Source organism: Jatropha curcas, chromosome 5 (assembly GCF_041381405.1).
Source record: "Jatropha curcas cultivar XTBG-Jc1 chromosome 5, XTBG_Jcur_1.0, whole genome shotgun sequence".
NCBI classification, from domain to species: domain Eukaryota; kingdom Viridiplantae; phylum Streptophyta; class Magnoliopsida; order Malpighiales; family Euphorbiaceae; genus Jatropha; species Jatropha curcas.
In genome coordinates, this window is record NC_143155.1 from 3152556 (window position 1) to 3168585 (window position 16030).

Genomic DNA, 16030 nt, shown 5'->3' on the forward strand with positions numbered 1-16030 from the left:
GATTCGAATCTCCTTTCTGTTATTAAAAAAAAAAACGCATTTCCCAACTTTTCATTTTTTATTGCCTACAAATAAATAGTCCCAAAACAATCATGGACAAAATGTGATAAGATAATTTGCTCCACCACTACATGTAAAAGTGCTAGTCTTATCGTCGTAAGCATAACTATAAGCTTGAGGACATTGTTGCTTGAAAATCAGTGAATATTTCGTCGGCAGACATTTCTCTGGTGTACCAAACTCTCCGGTGCAACAATATTGCGGTTGATTAAATGCTACACATGCACTCTTGCAAGCAATAACCCCACCTACTCCAGTAACTGCAAGTTCCGGTGGACAATGGGGATTCAAATTAACCGGACAACCAGTGCTCTTACACTCACCGGCACCAACACTGCCTTGTGGGGTCACCGAAATGGGCAAGTTAAAGCCATCAACAAGACTAACATCATAAAAATCCCTTCCATTGTTTGGTGCTATAGAGAACTCTACAAGAGAGGCAGGTGGACTTCCGGCAACACCGTTACATTGGACTTGGCCGGTGCCACAATTTGCCTTGGCACAGTTGAACTTGCAGGAAGGGTCTGTAGTGCAACCGGTACGAGCCCAGAATCGGCCGCTCCATGGTGGCAGGGCGGTTAGGGTTAATGATGCTTTGGAGGCTAATTCAAAGCCAGTCGAAGACAATTGAGGGCCACTGCCTGCCAAGTTTGCCGGCCATATAGTGTAAGGACAATTGTTTGTGATGGTGAATGTTGTTGCTTGAGAACCTGCATGAAAAATTAGAGCTATTAATTTCTTGCAAAATCATTAGTTTTTAAATGGATCTCGTAAATCATCATTGTCTTCTAAAAGAAAAATCACAATCACTCATTTCCTTTTAAACAAACATTGATGTTATATAATAAAGTATTTGTCTATTGGGGATCCATATAACAAACCAATCAACAATAACTCTTTGGTTGAAATAATGGTATTTTTGACTATTGACGAAAAAAAAAAAAACAAAAGAAAAAAATTTATGGATTGACTAGGTATATGGATCAAGCGTAGACAATAATATATGTAATATATATATATATATATATATATATATATATATATATATATATATATATATATATATATATATATATACCATTAAATATGTTAGATTAAGAGCAAAAATATTTAAATCATTTCTTGAAAAAATGAGATTATAAAGAAAGAAAAAACAAGAAAACCAAACCTATATGATTTTTTTTTTTTTTTTAAGAAATAACAAGGAGGTTATTTACTAGAGAAGAAGAGGACGATCAAGGAAATGCCAAATATTGCTTCAATCGCCATTCTTGAGACTTCTTTGGTAATTCCTTTTTTAAGATAATTTTTTTGGGTCGAGATTCGTTTTATGTTGGACGAAACCCTCATATATAGGTAGGGCCATGCAAATCCCTACTTATATATAGAGTTGCAAAAGGCAATTAGTTGAGCAAATCCCTATAAGCATGACCTCTATATAATTTCCATTAGAGTGTGTCTTAATCTAGTAAAAAAAAAAAGGTAAACTTATGGTGTCAAAATTCAAATCTTCCTCCATCAAAACTTGGAAAAAAAAAAAACCTAATTTGAATTAGCAATCAATAGATGCATTCTATAATGGTTAGTTTTCTAATTCTAAGTTGGTTAGTTTCCTAATTTGGTTTGCTATTTTGGTAAGCATTTATTTTAATAAGTTGGTTAGTCCAGAGTTGCATCTTGTGCATATTGCTTTTGGAGTATGTCTCCTTGTTTGGTAAGTAAATCTCAATAATTTTTTTTTTAAGTGATATGAATCTATTTCAAACCAAAACATAAAATATAACATTTTAGTATTAGAGGAATTTTCAATTTAAGTAAAGAGATTGAAAATTTTATGAATCATTATCCTTGCAATAGCTTACCAAATGAATTCCAAAACATGACAATTTCTTATCAAAAGTTAAAAGAATAACATTTTCTTTTATTGTTCTATTTATCATGCTGTAAGCCCAACCATCACATGGCTCAGCTTTTTGATCTAATACTTTAAGAGTTCAACTTAGACTAAGACTATATTCGTCAGTAACTTTTTAAGTAGTTTTTTAGTGTTTTAATCAGTCAAAACGATAAAGGATATGTTTTATACTAATTCATATAACGCTTGGCTTTTAACGTTTTATGAAAAGCTACCGAAACAGCTAACAATTAAATGCACGTTTTATAAAAAATTTATGAAATAATTAACAATTAAATGCTACTAAAATAATTAACAGCGACCAAAACATCTAATTTTATCAAATAGACCCCTTATACAACGAGATCTAGGACACGTGGGCTCAAGTCAGGAATTGATTTGATTCTCATATGATTCTAAATATGCTCTTACGTGAATTTCTATAAAGGCTCTCGGGGTCTCCTTTGTTCCTTTTAAAATAGCTATTTTTGTTTGGAAAGCTTATTTAGATAGAATCCCGGTAAAATTATAACTTGGAGGATTGTGCGTGCCCTCCATGCGAAAAGGAAATTGAAACTCCAGATATCATTGTTTGATAGAATGTGATTTGGCTCATAATGTGCAGAATTCTTTTTTTGTTTTTTCTTCGTGGAATATCTCAATATCGCTTCTAAGTCCTTCAACAATCTAGGTTGGCAATGGGAAAGCATGGTCACTGTGAGAAGTAAAAAAAGCAGCTTGGAAGGGTGTCTTCTCATTTCCCATTTAAGGATTAGAAGAGAGTTTGATCCTTTTTGGGCTAAGCAGTGATTATATTTAAAGCCCTCCCTAAAATGCTAATTCCACGACTCGATGCTGTTATCACCGCTATCACCATGATGGTATCTAATGTGGTTTAACCACTAAACTAAACTATCTTGAGACGGATGTTTCTGTTTTTCGTTGTAACTTTGTCGTTGTGGTTGGAAAACAAAGCCTTATTTAGTTCTACCACACGAATTAAGTGATTGACAGTATAAAATTCAGAAGTTCAAGTGTAAATGTCATTCCCTTTCTTATGATGTTAAGACTGGTATTATGAACCTTTGCGTTGGAAATCTCTAACTGGTACTAGCTTTAAATTCAATGTCGATAGAGCCAATATAGTATTGGACAAATTTCAACTTAAACAGAGAAAAAGAAAATTTTATAAATCATTATCCTTGCAATAGCTTACTAAATGAGTTTTAAAACTTGACAATTTCTTGTTAGAATTTAGAAGAACAATATATATATATATTTTAATTGTTCTATTTATCAATCTTTAAGCCAAAACCATCACATGGCCCAACTTTGGCCCAATATTTTAACGGTTCAGCCCAATTCAATAAGGGCTAAAACAGATAGGCTTATGTCAGGAATTGATTTTGGCTAAAAATGAAATTTTGATTTTGAATGATAAATTCATATTTAAATAATGAATAACAATTAATTCATCCATCAAGCACTTCGAGCAATCATCATTACCATTATCATTATCATTATATTATTTTTTTTTATATAAATCTTATTTTTATAGTATTTTTATTAGAATTTTATAGTTTTTAATTATGTTGATTAATTTTTATTTAGATTTATTTATATTTTTAATAAATACTTTCTTGAATTTTATTTACTTGATTTGAAAGGCTTTTAATAGGAAAATAGCCATAATTTGCATCAAAAAAAATTAGAGCTAAAAATTAAAAATAAAAGTTCAACATGGCTAAGTCAGTAAAGTATACGATTTAGCCATGTCAGATGCGGCGGTCATATCTCCAAGAAAACTGAAAATTCAAGTGGCCTAAAATTAATTATTTCTCCCGTGTAGAATTGAAGCATGGACGTATCTTGTGCATAGAGCTGCATGGAAATAATAGAAGACTTACCTTGTTTCACTTCCGGCCCTATTTGGTCAAAGAAGACTCATAATTGGGAAGAAATACAACACAAAATCAGTTTCCTATTCAAATAATATTTCTTCCTAATTAGTTCAACTAGTTTCCTACTCTGATTCAAAAACACCTTATGAAGTCTGTATGAAGAGAGATCACAACAATAATTAAAGTATCAGGGATCATGGATCTTAGATCTGTATTCTACTCTTTTCTTAGTTTTCTTTTTTTTTAAGACTTCAAGTATTCAAGTCTGTGTAAAGAATCAAAGAAGTCGTCCACACTATTTATTTACTAATTTTATTTCTAAACTCTTAATCTTGTTTCTAATTTTCATTATTCATATTGACTATGCAATTATTTTCAAGTTTAATTGAATTTTATTTAATTACTATGTCAAACTAAATTTTCATATTAGGGATTTATTGTAGCTTAATTTCTATTCTAATTTATAATATTAGATTTGTTTTTCCTTGTTTAAGATATAATTTATTATAGAACTTAATACTTCCAGGCAAAGTCTTCTCCGAATTGATTTATTTCATTAATCACTATCGGGAGAATGGTTTTTGATATGAAAAAGGTAATAAATTACATGGGATAATAACTTGATGCAAAAGTTATATGGTTTGACTCATGGAGGATTTTCATTAGTTAACTACCTTAGATTATGAATTCATAAACAAATTATAAAACTTAATGATTTAATTTATATTTGATTGCGCTACTGGAATATAGATAATTATTCGGGTTAAAATAGCTATAATACATCAGGAGAACTTGTTAACGATTTTAGAGTTGTTTCGATTTTTGAAAAATCAAAATTGATTATCAAATTAATAAAATAAAATGGATATAATTAAGTGAAGTCAAAATTTCCAGTAGTTTTTAATCCTTTTTTTTTTCAACAATTGCTTGCTTAAGTTCTTTTTCATCGCTTTATTTTATTTCTTTTATTTTTACAATTATTCTCCTTATTATCGTTTAAAATAATAATATATTAACATAATTTTAGTAATTGGCATATAATTCTCGTGGAAATGATACTCTACTCATTCATTATTACTTATTTGAGATTTCGTACACTTGCGAATTTGCCCTGTCATTATTATTATTATTATTATTATTATTATTATATAATAAAGGAGAATCATAGAAGCTGACATGACGCTCTCTTTGGAGAGTGAAACTCTCTAAAAATTGAGAATTTCATTTTCACCTCATTAGAAAAATTGAAAATTTTGGAGAGAAAATATGTCTTCCTTGCCTCTTTCTAATTTAATGACTTTTATGAATTTTACTTTAAAATTCATTCTTTTTATGACTTTTGAGTACAATGCCTTCTTTTATGGTTTAACTTTTTTCACTTTCTTATTTTCTTTCCTATACTACTTTAATAGTGATGTTTCACTTTAACTAGAATAAAAAATTTGTATTTCTTCGTGATACATTTAAATTTTAATTGTATATAAATCTGCAGCTATACATTTAAATTTTAATTGCACCCATTTTCTAAGCAATTTACTTGATACTTAATAAGAATAACAACAATAACAACAATGGTATAAATCTGCAGCTATAACAATAAACAATCTAGCTATAAATCTGCAGCTGCACTTGCCATATCAGCAAATGGTATCATTTTGGAAAAATCATAACCTTGAATATTTGCAGAGGAACTATGTATGAAGAATGACACTAATATAGTACTTCGAAAGAAGTTCCACCGATGAAAAAATAAAAGGACTACTTATCGAAAAATACTTGGAACATTATGTGTGGAGAAGGTAAGGTAGAAGAAGATACAAGTAATAGGACAAGCAAATGCAATGAATTCAATAGAGGAAGAAATATATTACTTGAGACTGCTCTTGAGCTATGTTAAAATTACGGATTGTGAGATGATTACAATTATGCCATATAAATTATTATTGGTTGTTAATTACATGGTTTTAGGAAAAAACGATTATAAATACACACGTACATCAATTGAAACATGTTTATTAGATGATATTGTGATATTACACATATTTAGAGTGGATTTTAGATAAATAGTGATTTATAAATTGTTTTGACTATTATTTATTATTAATTTCAATATGAAATCATATTTATAATATGAGAGAAAAAATTATTATCAATACTGAATAGTATACAAAAATAATAATAAATGAATAACAAGTATAAAACGAGTAATGATAATATGCAATGCATGTGAAGGAAAAAACTAGTATATATAAAAGAAAGGATGTAGAGGAGAAACATTAGGGTTGACAAAATACCCTTGCTAAATTTTTGAATTGAAAAAAATATCTTTAAGGTTTTTAATTCCATTGATTGAAAAAATAAGGTGATTTAATTTGATTGATTAAATTGGTTTTCTATTTAAATCTAAATTTTATTGTCTAATAAACAAAATAAAAATTATTATTACAAAATACCATAATTATAAAATTTATTTTAGGAAGTTAGTTGTATGTTACACTTTACCCCCTTATGGGACAACGTCCTAGTTGAGGTTTGTCCCACCACCAATTAGAGGAGCAAGAATCGACACTGATACTAGATGCGGTGCTAGCTTGAGATGTTAGCTTACCGTTAGGCAAATTCCACATTGGATAAGTGCGCGAGAGAAGAGGTGGATATGTAAGTGCTAATATACTTTAGACTTGTAAGAGATTTTTTGAGGGCGATGGATTATCACTCTTAGAAATAAAATCAATATTAAGGCTTACCAATTTAATTAGAAACTTTTTTTTTAATTATAGGGGCAACTCTCCTCTTGGCTCACTAAATTGATGAAAACAACTGTGGTCGAAAGAACTCGAACTCGAGACCTTCCACTCTTCACATAACTTAATTAGAAACTTGAGACCTTGCACTCCTCATATAACTTAATTAGAAACTTTAAAGATTAATATTTTATAATTGACAGTAAAAAGAATCCATATTTAAAATGAATTATAAACTAAAAATTTTTAAAAAATGATATTTCAATATCAAAATTTATTAGAAAAGACAAATATTAATAAGAATTAATATTTAAATTTAAATTTATTATTAAGAAATATCAAAACACGGGTATGAAGTAAATGTTGTTAAAACCCAGTTCTCATAGAAACATATAACTTGGGAAAGGGAGTAACCATTGTTGTTATAATATTAATTTATCATAATTATTGTTATTTAAAAAAGGAGTCTAATATCATAATAATGGCTAACATTTACAGAATATTTAATTATATAAATTAAATTTGAATATTGCCATTTTCAAAATCATTTATGTAGAGATCCAAGTATAAATATTAAAAAATAATTTTAATGAAAAATGAAATATTAAAACTGCAAAAACTATAAAAAAAGACTAATTTTTTCTATTAAATTTGTATATGGCTACTATATCTAATAGTTATTTTACCAATGAAGTTAATTTAAAGACATATCGCATTTAACTATGTAGCTGGTCAAGACCCATAATATCTTCAGATATTTATGTTATGGTATGTCAGACTTGACACCTAATTGACTAAAAATAAAAATTCCAAATTTAAACAAGCTACAAATAAAAATTTAAAGGTGTAATTAACTTAAATCTATATCTATCTATACTATTTATAAAAGTGAGAATAGGAAGATAATGAGATTTTCGATGGCGCTTTTAATAAATTTTAGGATATTCTAAAATAACCTTAGTCATAGCGAATTAGAAAATTACATTTTATTAGAATACATTTATAAAAATTATTTTTTAAATGAATCATGTGTGGTCTAATAGTCTTTTCAACTTAGGATATCATATTGCATTACAATCTTCTTAGATAATTGAGGGGTGAGGATTGGAGATTGAAGAGACATGGAGAGGGAGGGCAGTGAAGAGATATGCAAGATTGGGAATAAAGAGGGAACCTGACCACCTCTTTAGAATATGTGGGCAATGGGAACTGAGACTTGTTTGTGTCCTTTTGCTCTTACATTCTCATTGTCTTGAGGCAAGAGTTTAAATAAATTAAAATAAAATTCATCCTGGTGTAAGGGGTGTTGAAGATTCAAAACCCACTTTGTCTTTTTGTGTTAGCTTAAACATTTTGGTCGACTGATTATTCAATATTCAACTCTCATTGAGCTAATGATTTCCAGCTACATTGCTCATATTTTTCTTCGTAATTGTTTTTTTCTTTCATATTTCAACAATTTTTTTTTTCTAATTGTTTACCTCTTATTTTATAATTGATAACTGTGCCTATAAGGCAATAACCTTTTATGTACCTGTTAAAACTGTTTCCATAACAATTTAAGAATAGTCTATTTCATAGAAACAATAATGCATAGCAATTTAAATTGGATGAGCCTGTATTTGTCCATTGTTCAATCAAAATTAATGATAAGATGAACAAAGATATGTCAGCAATTTGAGCCTATTTGAATTGGAAATTATGTCACCAAAGCTTTACAATTCAAATTTATAGGCGTCCTAGCAGCTATTCTTAAAGAAAATTAAAAAGAAATGTAGTAATTTTTTTCATTAAAATTTTTTATTATCAGTTATTTATTTTTAATTTACGTAAATGTATGAATGTGGGGAAATATATGGATTGTGCAAAACGGACATTAATATTGTTTATATTTACAAGAAAAGCCAGTAGTGAATCTTAATTAAATTTATTTACAGCCCCATAAATGAACTTGATCCATAATTTTAACCATATATGTGTTTCCTAATTAACGTAAACTGCTTCCTAATTAATATATTTTTAGTTCTTTCTGTTTAATTTCATTGAGTTGTAATAAATATGGTAGTAATACATATGTTCAATATTATATAAACATAAAAGTAAGTATATTTGAAGAAAAAATATAGTAAACGTATTTATTTATTTTTTCTTGACTTATTGCTTTAATACATGTTCTATTTATTATCATCCTTAGATGGATATTGTTACTGTCATTAGTATTAGTTAATATATTTTTAGTTGAACATGTTGCAAAATGTGTTAGTCGTTGCTTGAATCCCATTGGACTTCGTGTTCACCATATTTATGCCTTTTTGCCACTTAGGTTGTTGTCACACAAATGAATGGTGTAGATTATAAATCAGACTCAATTCATGTGCTTCATGTGGGAAAGATGAGAATGAAGCTTCGTAAAGGAAAGTCGACAATTACTAAAGAGTACTACTCCACTTTAATGCAGGTAAATGATTTGCAAGTTAATCCTCTTCTTGGAAGATGTTTTGATGTTTGAATTTTTATTCCTTTTTTCAAAGATCATTTTTTTCTTGTTCATTAGTCTTCCCATAATTTTTAATTAACTATAAATCGTTCTGTTCCACTTCTGTCAATCAAAGAACTGTTATGTGGAGCATTGATTGGGGGAAGAAAATAAATTCATTATACTCATTTCAAGCAATGTACCTAATCCACATTTATTCTTGTGCTCCCTCTCTTCTCTCTCTGACATAAGCACGCACTTGTTTTATGTTTAACTTTTTAGTTAAGTGAAAAATGGTTATACTTATACCTGTTGCACTTTCCTTGTATCTTAGCTATGTGGGGTTAGAGGAGGTGGGAACGCTGCAGCGCAGGCCTTGTATTGGCAAGCGAGTAAAGGACTTTCTTTTGTATTAGCATTTGAATCAGAGAGGGATAGAAACGCAGCCATTATGCTTGCAAGGAGGTTTGCCTTTGATTGCAATGTAAGTATTTCTAAAATTTATCAACTTCTACTTGTACACAATTTTTTGTTTATTGAACAGTATTTCTTTTCTTTCTGTTAGCCGCCATTGTTGAAAACAAAAGAAAAAAAAATATAAAAAATGTTTTTGCTCAATCCCACATCGGTGAGATTGAGTTTTGAGGGTAGTAGGTTTGGTTATAAAAGAAAGCTAATGTTTAGCTTTCTAAACACACCAAAAACACTTGAATGTGTTTTATATTAGGGAGTCTTTTGGAATCCCTTGGAGTATAAAATATTTGGGGTGTTTTGAGGGTGTCGGGTAGAAAAATATTTTGTAATTGTGGTTGTAACAATTTGCCACATAGTGAATATTTTTCTTGATTGTCGTTTGGCAACGGCCGTGGTTTTTCTCCACTTGGGGAGTTTTCCACGTTAAACTATCGTGTTCTCTTTAATTTCTCAGTCATTATTTTATTTTCTCATTTGTTCCTGCTTGAAGCCGATCCGAAGGGCGGGAAAATAGCGAATTTTCCCAACAAGTGGTATCAGAGCCTAGTTGTTAGGCGGAGTTTTTAGTGTTAAAATAATTTCTTGTAATTATAAGTATGCTCTGTGGTTGCGGCTTAGTCTGATCTTCCACATCAGAAATACTGTTGTTAGAAATTATTTTATTTTAAAAGCAGGTGGAGTTTTGGAAGTCTTGAAGCGGGTGGAGTTTTGCTTTGGTGTGCTTGAGTACCAGTGGTGAATGTCCTGACGATAATTATTGAAGTTATTCTGATACGAAAGTTCTGATAATATACCGTGCACGTAACTTCTGTCTAGAAAGGCCGGATTTTAAGTGGGACCACTTGTGACCCCTCCGTCCAACTGAGATTTTACGTGGAATGGTAATATTGTCTAGGAGATCATTGTGATCTTTCCTGGGTATTACCGAATCGGTTTATTTCACTAATTATTGGATTCACTGTTATAAGCACAAGTAAGCATGTCGGCTATGAGATGTGAGATTGAGAAATTTGACGGGAGAATGAATTTTGCACTGTGGCAAGTGCAAGTCAAAGACGTGTTGATTCAATCTGGACTACATAAGGTTTTGAAGGGTAAACCAGTCAGCGGAAAGAATTCAGGAAAAGACAGTAGCAGTGGAGACTCAGAAAAATCCAAGATTAGCGATGAAGAATGGGAGGAGCTGGATATCAAAGCGGCAAGTCAAATTCGCATGTGTCTAGCAAAAAATGTTCTTGCTAATGTGCTTGGATTGTCCACAACAAAGGAGTTGTGGGAAAAACTGGAAGAATTGTACCAGGGCAAAAATATATCCAACAGGTTATATTTGAAGGAGCAATTTCATACGTTGAAAATGGCGGAAGGTACAAAGCTGTCAGATCACCTGAGTGTTCTTAATGGCATCGTCTCTGAATTAGAAACTCTTGGAGTGCAAACCGAAGATGAAGATAAAACTCTCCGACTCATCCTGTCACTTCCTTCGACATATGAGCACATGAAACCTGTTCTGAAATATGGTAGTAAGGAAGTGGTGTATGCGGATGTAGTTAGTAAGCTCCTTACTGAGGAGAGAAGACTGAATGAAATGAAAAATAAATCATATGAGGATTCAGCTTTATTTGTCGGTACCAAGAAAAAGAACAAAAGCTCCGGAAAGATGAAGGTTGTCTGCTGGGTTTGTGGTCAAACTGGACACGTGAGGAAGGATTGCCCGAACGGTGGAGCTGATTCGGCTAGAAGCTCTAATGTTGTTGCTGCCAATGTGATCTCCTGTGGCGAAGGAGATGATGTGATCTCTCTGTAATTGAGAGATGTGTGTCCTCATGGCATGATTGCTACCTGTTGAGATGCCATGAAAGAGGACGGATTATTGGTAGCTGGTCCACGGAAATGCGCACGGCATTGGTTGACAGTTGATGCAAAGTGTGTGGTGGAAAAAAAATATGTCGATGGCTAATGAACTCTCGGAAAAGTCAACAGGAGGGTTGCACCATAAACTATTAGCGGGATCCGACATGGCCGATGGAAAATTCTTGGAATCGGTAAAGTAGTTCCAAATGGCGATACTCTTTTATGGTGGAGTATGATAATTCTTGACGATAAGAATTATGATTGTCGGTAGCAGACAATGTTGTGTTTTTTTTATTTTATTTTCAAGGTGGAGATTGTTAGCCGCCATTGTTGAAAACAAAAGAAAAAAAATATAAAAAATGTTTTTGCTCAATCCCACATCGGTGAGATTGAGTTTTGAGGGTAGTAGGTTTGGTTATAAAAGAAAGCTAATGTTTAGCTTTCTAAACACACCAAAAACACTTGAATGTGTTTTATATTAGGGAGTCTTTTGGAATCCCTTGGAGTATAAAATATTTGGGGTGTTTTGAGGGTGTCGGGTAGAAAAATATTTTGTAATTGTGGTTGTAACAATTTGCCACATAGTGAATATTTTTCTTGATTGTCGTTTGGCAACGGCCGTGGTTTTTCTCCACTTGGGGAGTTTTCCACGTTAAACTATCGTGTTCTCTTTAATTTCTCAGTCATTATTTTATTTTCTCATTTGTTCCTGCTTGAAGCCGATCCGAAGGGCGGGAAAATAGCGAATTTTCCCAACACTTTCCACCTTTTTTTTTTCTTTCTGTTCCTTCCGTATTATAATATCAAATTCTTGAAATGCCAGATCATGCTTGCCGGGCCTGATGACCGGAATCCGTTAGGAAGTTAACCAACTCCACATATGGTATTCCAATTCAGCAACTGTAATTATCACATTGAGTTTCCCCCTGTATTATAGGTTTGAAACAGTAGGAGGTTGCATTGTATGTTATGTTATGGGCTTCCATCATTCTTTCTTTCTTTTGTTTTTGTTTTTGTTTCTCTTATTTTCTTCTCCTGCCCTAACATCAAGGCATCCTTTTTCTTTGCCTTTTTGTCTTTTTGTCCAAGTATAACATAATCCCAATTACATCAGGTGTTGTATGATTTATGTACAATGATTAATACATGATTGGTGTTTTGCTATCAGAGAGTTTTATCGTCTTTTCTTGGCTGGTTGATATTGTGACTTCCTGTTTGACAGTTCATATTGAATCTGAGCATCCTCTTTGCTTCATTGTTGTTGCTAGTTAAGAGAATGAACATAGCCGTAATAGAAATCGATTTTCGGACCGATGGTATCTATTCTTATAGTATTGTTAGGGAAGTCGATAAGCTAATTCCTATAGATATATTTGCGGCGGGATTTTTTCATCAATATCAGCTTGATTGCCACAGGAAAAGTATCAAGTCAGGCGAGCTCCAAATTAGTTGCTTTTCTAGTTTGAGCTACTAAACTACTACACTATTGGACTTGAATTAGTCAGACTTAGGGATGGAAGGGCTACCGTGCCGCTCTGATCCGTTCAAAGAGGATATGGGTAGTTATAAGTAGATTTAAGATGGATACGGATAATAAAATTATTACCCGTAACGGATGCGGGTAGAGTATGGATATAGATCTTTAGATACCCGTTACTTGTTGCCTGCTATATTAAACGGGTTTGATAACGGGTACCCAAAATTGTCCTACCTCAATTATAAGTAAAAATTATATTTTCAATGAGTACGAATTTGGATAATGTAAGATTCGCGGATACCTTATCTGTATAAGGGTATTTTAATTGAATGGGTATGGATAGTAAAAATTTAAATGAGTTCAGATATGGGTATTTAATTAGATATTTAATGGATTTGAAATGGATATAGATAATAAAATTTTAAATTAATACAGGTAGTTTAAAATTTGTAGGGGTGTGCGTCCGCTCTATCCCTACTCAGACTAATCTCATGCATTAAGAGATTTTAAACAACCTACTTATAAGCTACTAGAGGAGCAAGCAACGGTTTTCTTGAGAACTCCAAGAGATCAGTAATAGTATTACACGCAGTTGATCATTTTTTTTATCATCGATAGGATTTTCACCATCAGCATTTATAAGCAGTTATATAAGTATTACTTGACTGGCTTAAAAAACCATAACCAGTAGTACTTTTCAATTAGCACAGAATTCGTTTAACCACAGCCCAATGAACCGTTCTAGGATTATGCAGGAACTGATTGAGCTTGTCAACTGCAAAAGCTATGGACGTGGCAAATGATGGTTGATACTGTCATTGGTCAACTGCTATGTTGAGTGGAATTCCCCACCGCAAGTACTGTTACTATTCAAAATTCTCCTAATAGTGGGTAGAGAATCATATCCAAGGTGTGCAAGCCACTCTTGATGGCCTCAGTTATATTCTTTATACTCTTTTTTATTCCTTTTTTTATTGATAGACAGACGGATTTAGAATATTTGGTTCGGTAATGCATACGAATAATAATTTAATGAGAAAAAAAGGTAAAAGTTTAATGGAGAAAACTCAAATTATTGTTATATACACTGAAATTTAAAAAACCAGTAGGGCAGTTGGCCCAACTCCTATTATAGATTCTTCCATCTGGACAAAAAGTGATATCATAATTAGCTCCACTGGTGCAAGAAAACGTGCTTGTTAAATAATCAGTAGCGTAGCTATAAGCTTGAGGACACCGATCCTTGAAAAACATTGAATAATTTGTGGGTTTGCAAGTATCTGGCGTATTAAAGCTTTCTGTACAACAATATTCTGGCTGATTAAATGCTTGACATGCATTTTTGCAGCCAATCACAGAATTTCCATCTTGCCCTTTAACAGCTAAGTCATTAGGGCAATCGGAGTTCACATCTCTTGCACAACTAGCAGTAATGCAAGTATTGCCGGAACCGCCACGTGGAGAGATTGACACTGGCACGTTAAAACCATCGACAAGACTAATATCGTAGTAATCGTAGTAACCTTGACGGCCTTCTTCTGCCAAAGTGATTTCTACAAGAGTAACCGGCAGGATGATTCCTCCGGCATCGTGACACGAAATTTGTCCGGAGCCACAATCTCCAGTTGCACATATGAACTTTCCGGTTGAATTGGTGGAACATCCTGTCCGGCCCCAAAGCCGTCCATTGAACCGAGCCGGAACATTTACGGATTGGGTTGCTTTTGTCGGTAACTCAAAGCCAGTCGTTGAGAGTTGAGGCCCATTGCCGAGGGTACGAACTGCTGCCCAGACTTTGTATGCACAATTGTTGGAGATAGTTATTATTGCTGAGTGAACTCCTACATTTGCATATGATTATATGATTAGATATTATTAATTTAAACTAAGGATCATATAAGCATGAAGAAGAAGAAAAGGACAGTACATATTAAAAAAAAAGAAGGGGGGGGGGGGGGGGGTTGCCTTATATAAACACCAGATGACTAAATAATTAAATATAAAGTACCATAAAAGAGGAAAGTGAAGTAAAAGAGCAAGAGGATGGCTAGAGTTTTCATGATTGAATTTCTTTCATTGATTTTGGAGTAGTTAGGAAGAAGACGATGTATTGGTTTATATAGCCTTCAAAAATTGGAAAATTCAATGACTTATGGTTTGGGGTAGACTAAATAAGTTTTATTCCTTTCAGATTACCTGTCGTGTTCCCATGTTATTTTCTTCGATGAAAGACAAAAATAAATGGAGAAGAACTTTTGGAATGTACCAAAAGTTAAAAGATACACTTGAATAAAAAATGAGATGCAATTAATAAGATATAAGAGACTTTTATAAAGGGAGGACATGCATGCATTGGAAATTTTTAATGGGGTAAGACTTGAGTATGGTTATGAAATCTTTAAAATGTAATATTTTCAAAATTATTATTTATTATTTTTTCAGTTTGCATTTGTGCTTTGACATTTTAGTCCGAGTAGTATTGATAGCGGCAACTTGAAATTTTGAACCTTAATTTTGTCGGTAAAGTTTACTTCGGTATTGCTTGTTGGTATTATCAAAATTAATATTAAAGGCGGAGTGTGTATTAAAAAAATTGAAATTCTTTTTTTGAAATTGGAAATGACTTAAATATTATTAGAATCAGAAATCAATACATCATAAATTAAAGAAGGTGACTTTATAGTCCATCGGACATGGAACCTGAAATTACGAATTGAAATTTAATAATTATAAGAGGTAATTAATATTTAGCAGAGATGTTAAAATCATATAATATTTAATTACCAAAAACATGCTAAGATATTAAGATTTAATGATGTCCCAAATAGGGATGAACACGATTCGATATCAAATCAGAACTGAACTAAAATCGAAACCGGTCAAACCGGTACTAAATTGTAGTCAACAGTTCTGGTTGTAAAATCATAATCAAACCATGAACTTAAAGTTCAGTTTTGATTCTTCATTTTTTGAAACTGAAATCGGCGGTTTCGATTTGAAACCGTGAAAAATATATTTTTAAAAAAATCTCAACTTTTTTTTTGTTTTATTATAGTTTTTTTAAAGTAATTTTTAAGAAATTTATTAAATTGATTTAGTTTTTTTCAATAGTAATATTTATTATTATTATTATTATTATTATTATTATTATTA

The 16030-nt window shown here is 31.8% G+C and overlaps 3 protein-coding genes across 3 annotated transcripts; 1 reads left to right on the forward strand and 2 right to left on the reverse strand.

Annotated features, from left to right (window-relative positions):
• Window positions 1-1422, reverse strand: LOC149496075 (thaumatin-like protein 1b). The gene is made up of 2 exons (XM_089721019.1): window positions 1278-1422; window positions 1-770 (listed from the first exon to the last, which is right to left on the reverse strand). The coding sequence occupies exons 1-2, from the start codon at window positions 1408-1410 to the stop codon at window positions 91-93; spliced, it is 813 nt and encodes a 270-aa protein (XP_089577145.1). The 5' UTR covers window positions 1411-1422; the 3' UTR covers window positions 1-90.
• A 7476-nt stretch (window positions 1423-8898) lies between these two features.
• LOC105635461 (stomatal closure-related actin-binding protein 1) lies at window positions 8899-12559 on the forward strand. The gene is made up of 3 exons (XM_089721888.1): window positions 8899-9057; window positions 9410-9559; window positions 12224-12559. The coding sequence occupies exons 1-3, from the start codon at window positions 8938-8940 to the stop codon at window positions 12266-12268; spliced, it is 315 nt and encodes a 104-aa protein (XP_089578014.1). The 5' UTR covers window positions 8899-8937; the 3' UTR covers window positions 12269-12559.
• A 1346-nt stretch (window positions 12560-13905) lies between these two features.
• LOC105635117 (thaumatin-like protein 1b) lies at window positions 13906-15040 on the reverse strand. The gene is made up of 2 exons (XM_020679711.3): window positions 14886-15040; window positions 13906-14718 (listed from the first exon to the last, which is right to left on the reverse strand). The coding sequence occupies exons 1-2, from the start codon at window positions 14935-14937 to the stop codon at window positions 13931-13933; spliced, it is 840 nt and encodes a 279-aa protein (XP_020535370.3). The 5' UTR covers window positions 14938-15040; the 3' UTR covers window positions 13906-13930.
• Between the last annotated feature and the right edge of the window lie 990 nt (window positions 15041-16030).

Coding starts and splice junctions, on each gene's coding strand:
- LOC149496075 (XM_089721019.1), bottom strand. CDS start 1,410: ATGAGGGTTTCGTCCAACATAAAACGAATCTCGACCCAAAAAAATTAT. Junction 771..1,277: donor GATCGTCCTCTTCTTCTCTA/GTAAATAACCTC, acceptor TTTTTCATGCAG/GTTCTCAAGCAACAACATTC.
- LOC105635461 (XM_089721888.1), top strand. CDS start 8,938: ATGAATGGTGTAGATTATAAATCAGACTCAATTCATGTGCTTCATGTG. Junction 9,058..9,409: donor ACTACTCCACTTTAATGCAG/GTAAATGATTTG, acceptor CTTGTATCTTAG/CTATGTGGGGTTAGAGGAGG. Junction 9,560..12,223: donor GGTTTGCCTTTGATTGCAAT/GTAAGTATTTCT, acceptor TTGAAATGCCAG/ATCATGCTTGCCGGGCCTGA.
- LOC105635117 (XM_020679711.3), bottom strand. CDS start 14,937: ATGAAAACTCTAGCCATCCTCTTGCTCTTTTACTTCACTTTCCTCTTT. Junction 14,719..14,885: donor CTTCACTTTCCTCTTTTATG/GTACTTTATATT, acceptor ATGCAAATGTAG/GAGTTCACTCAGCAATAATA.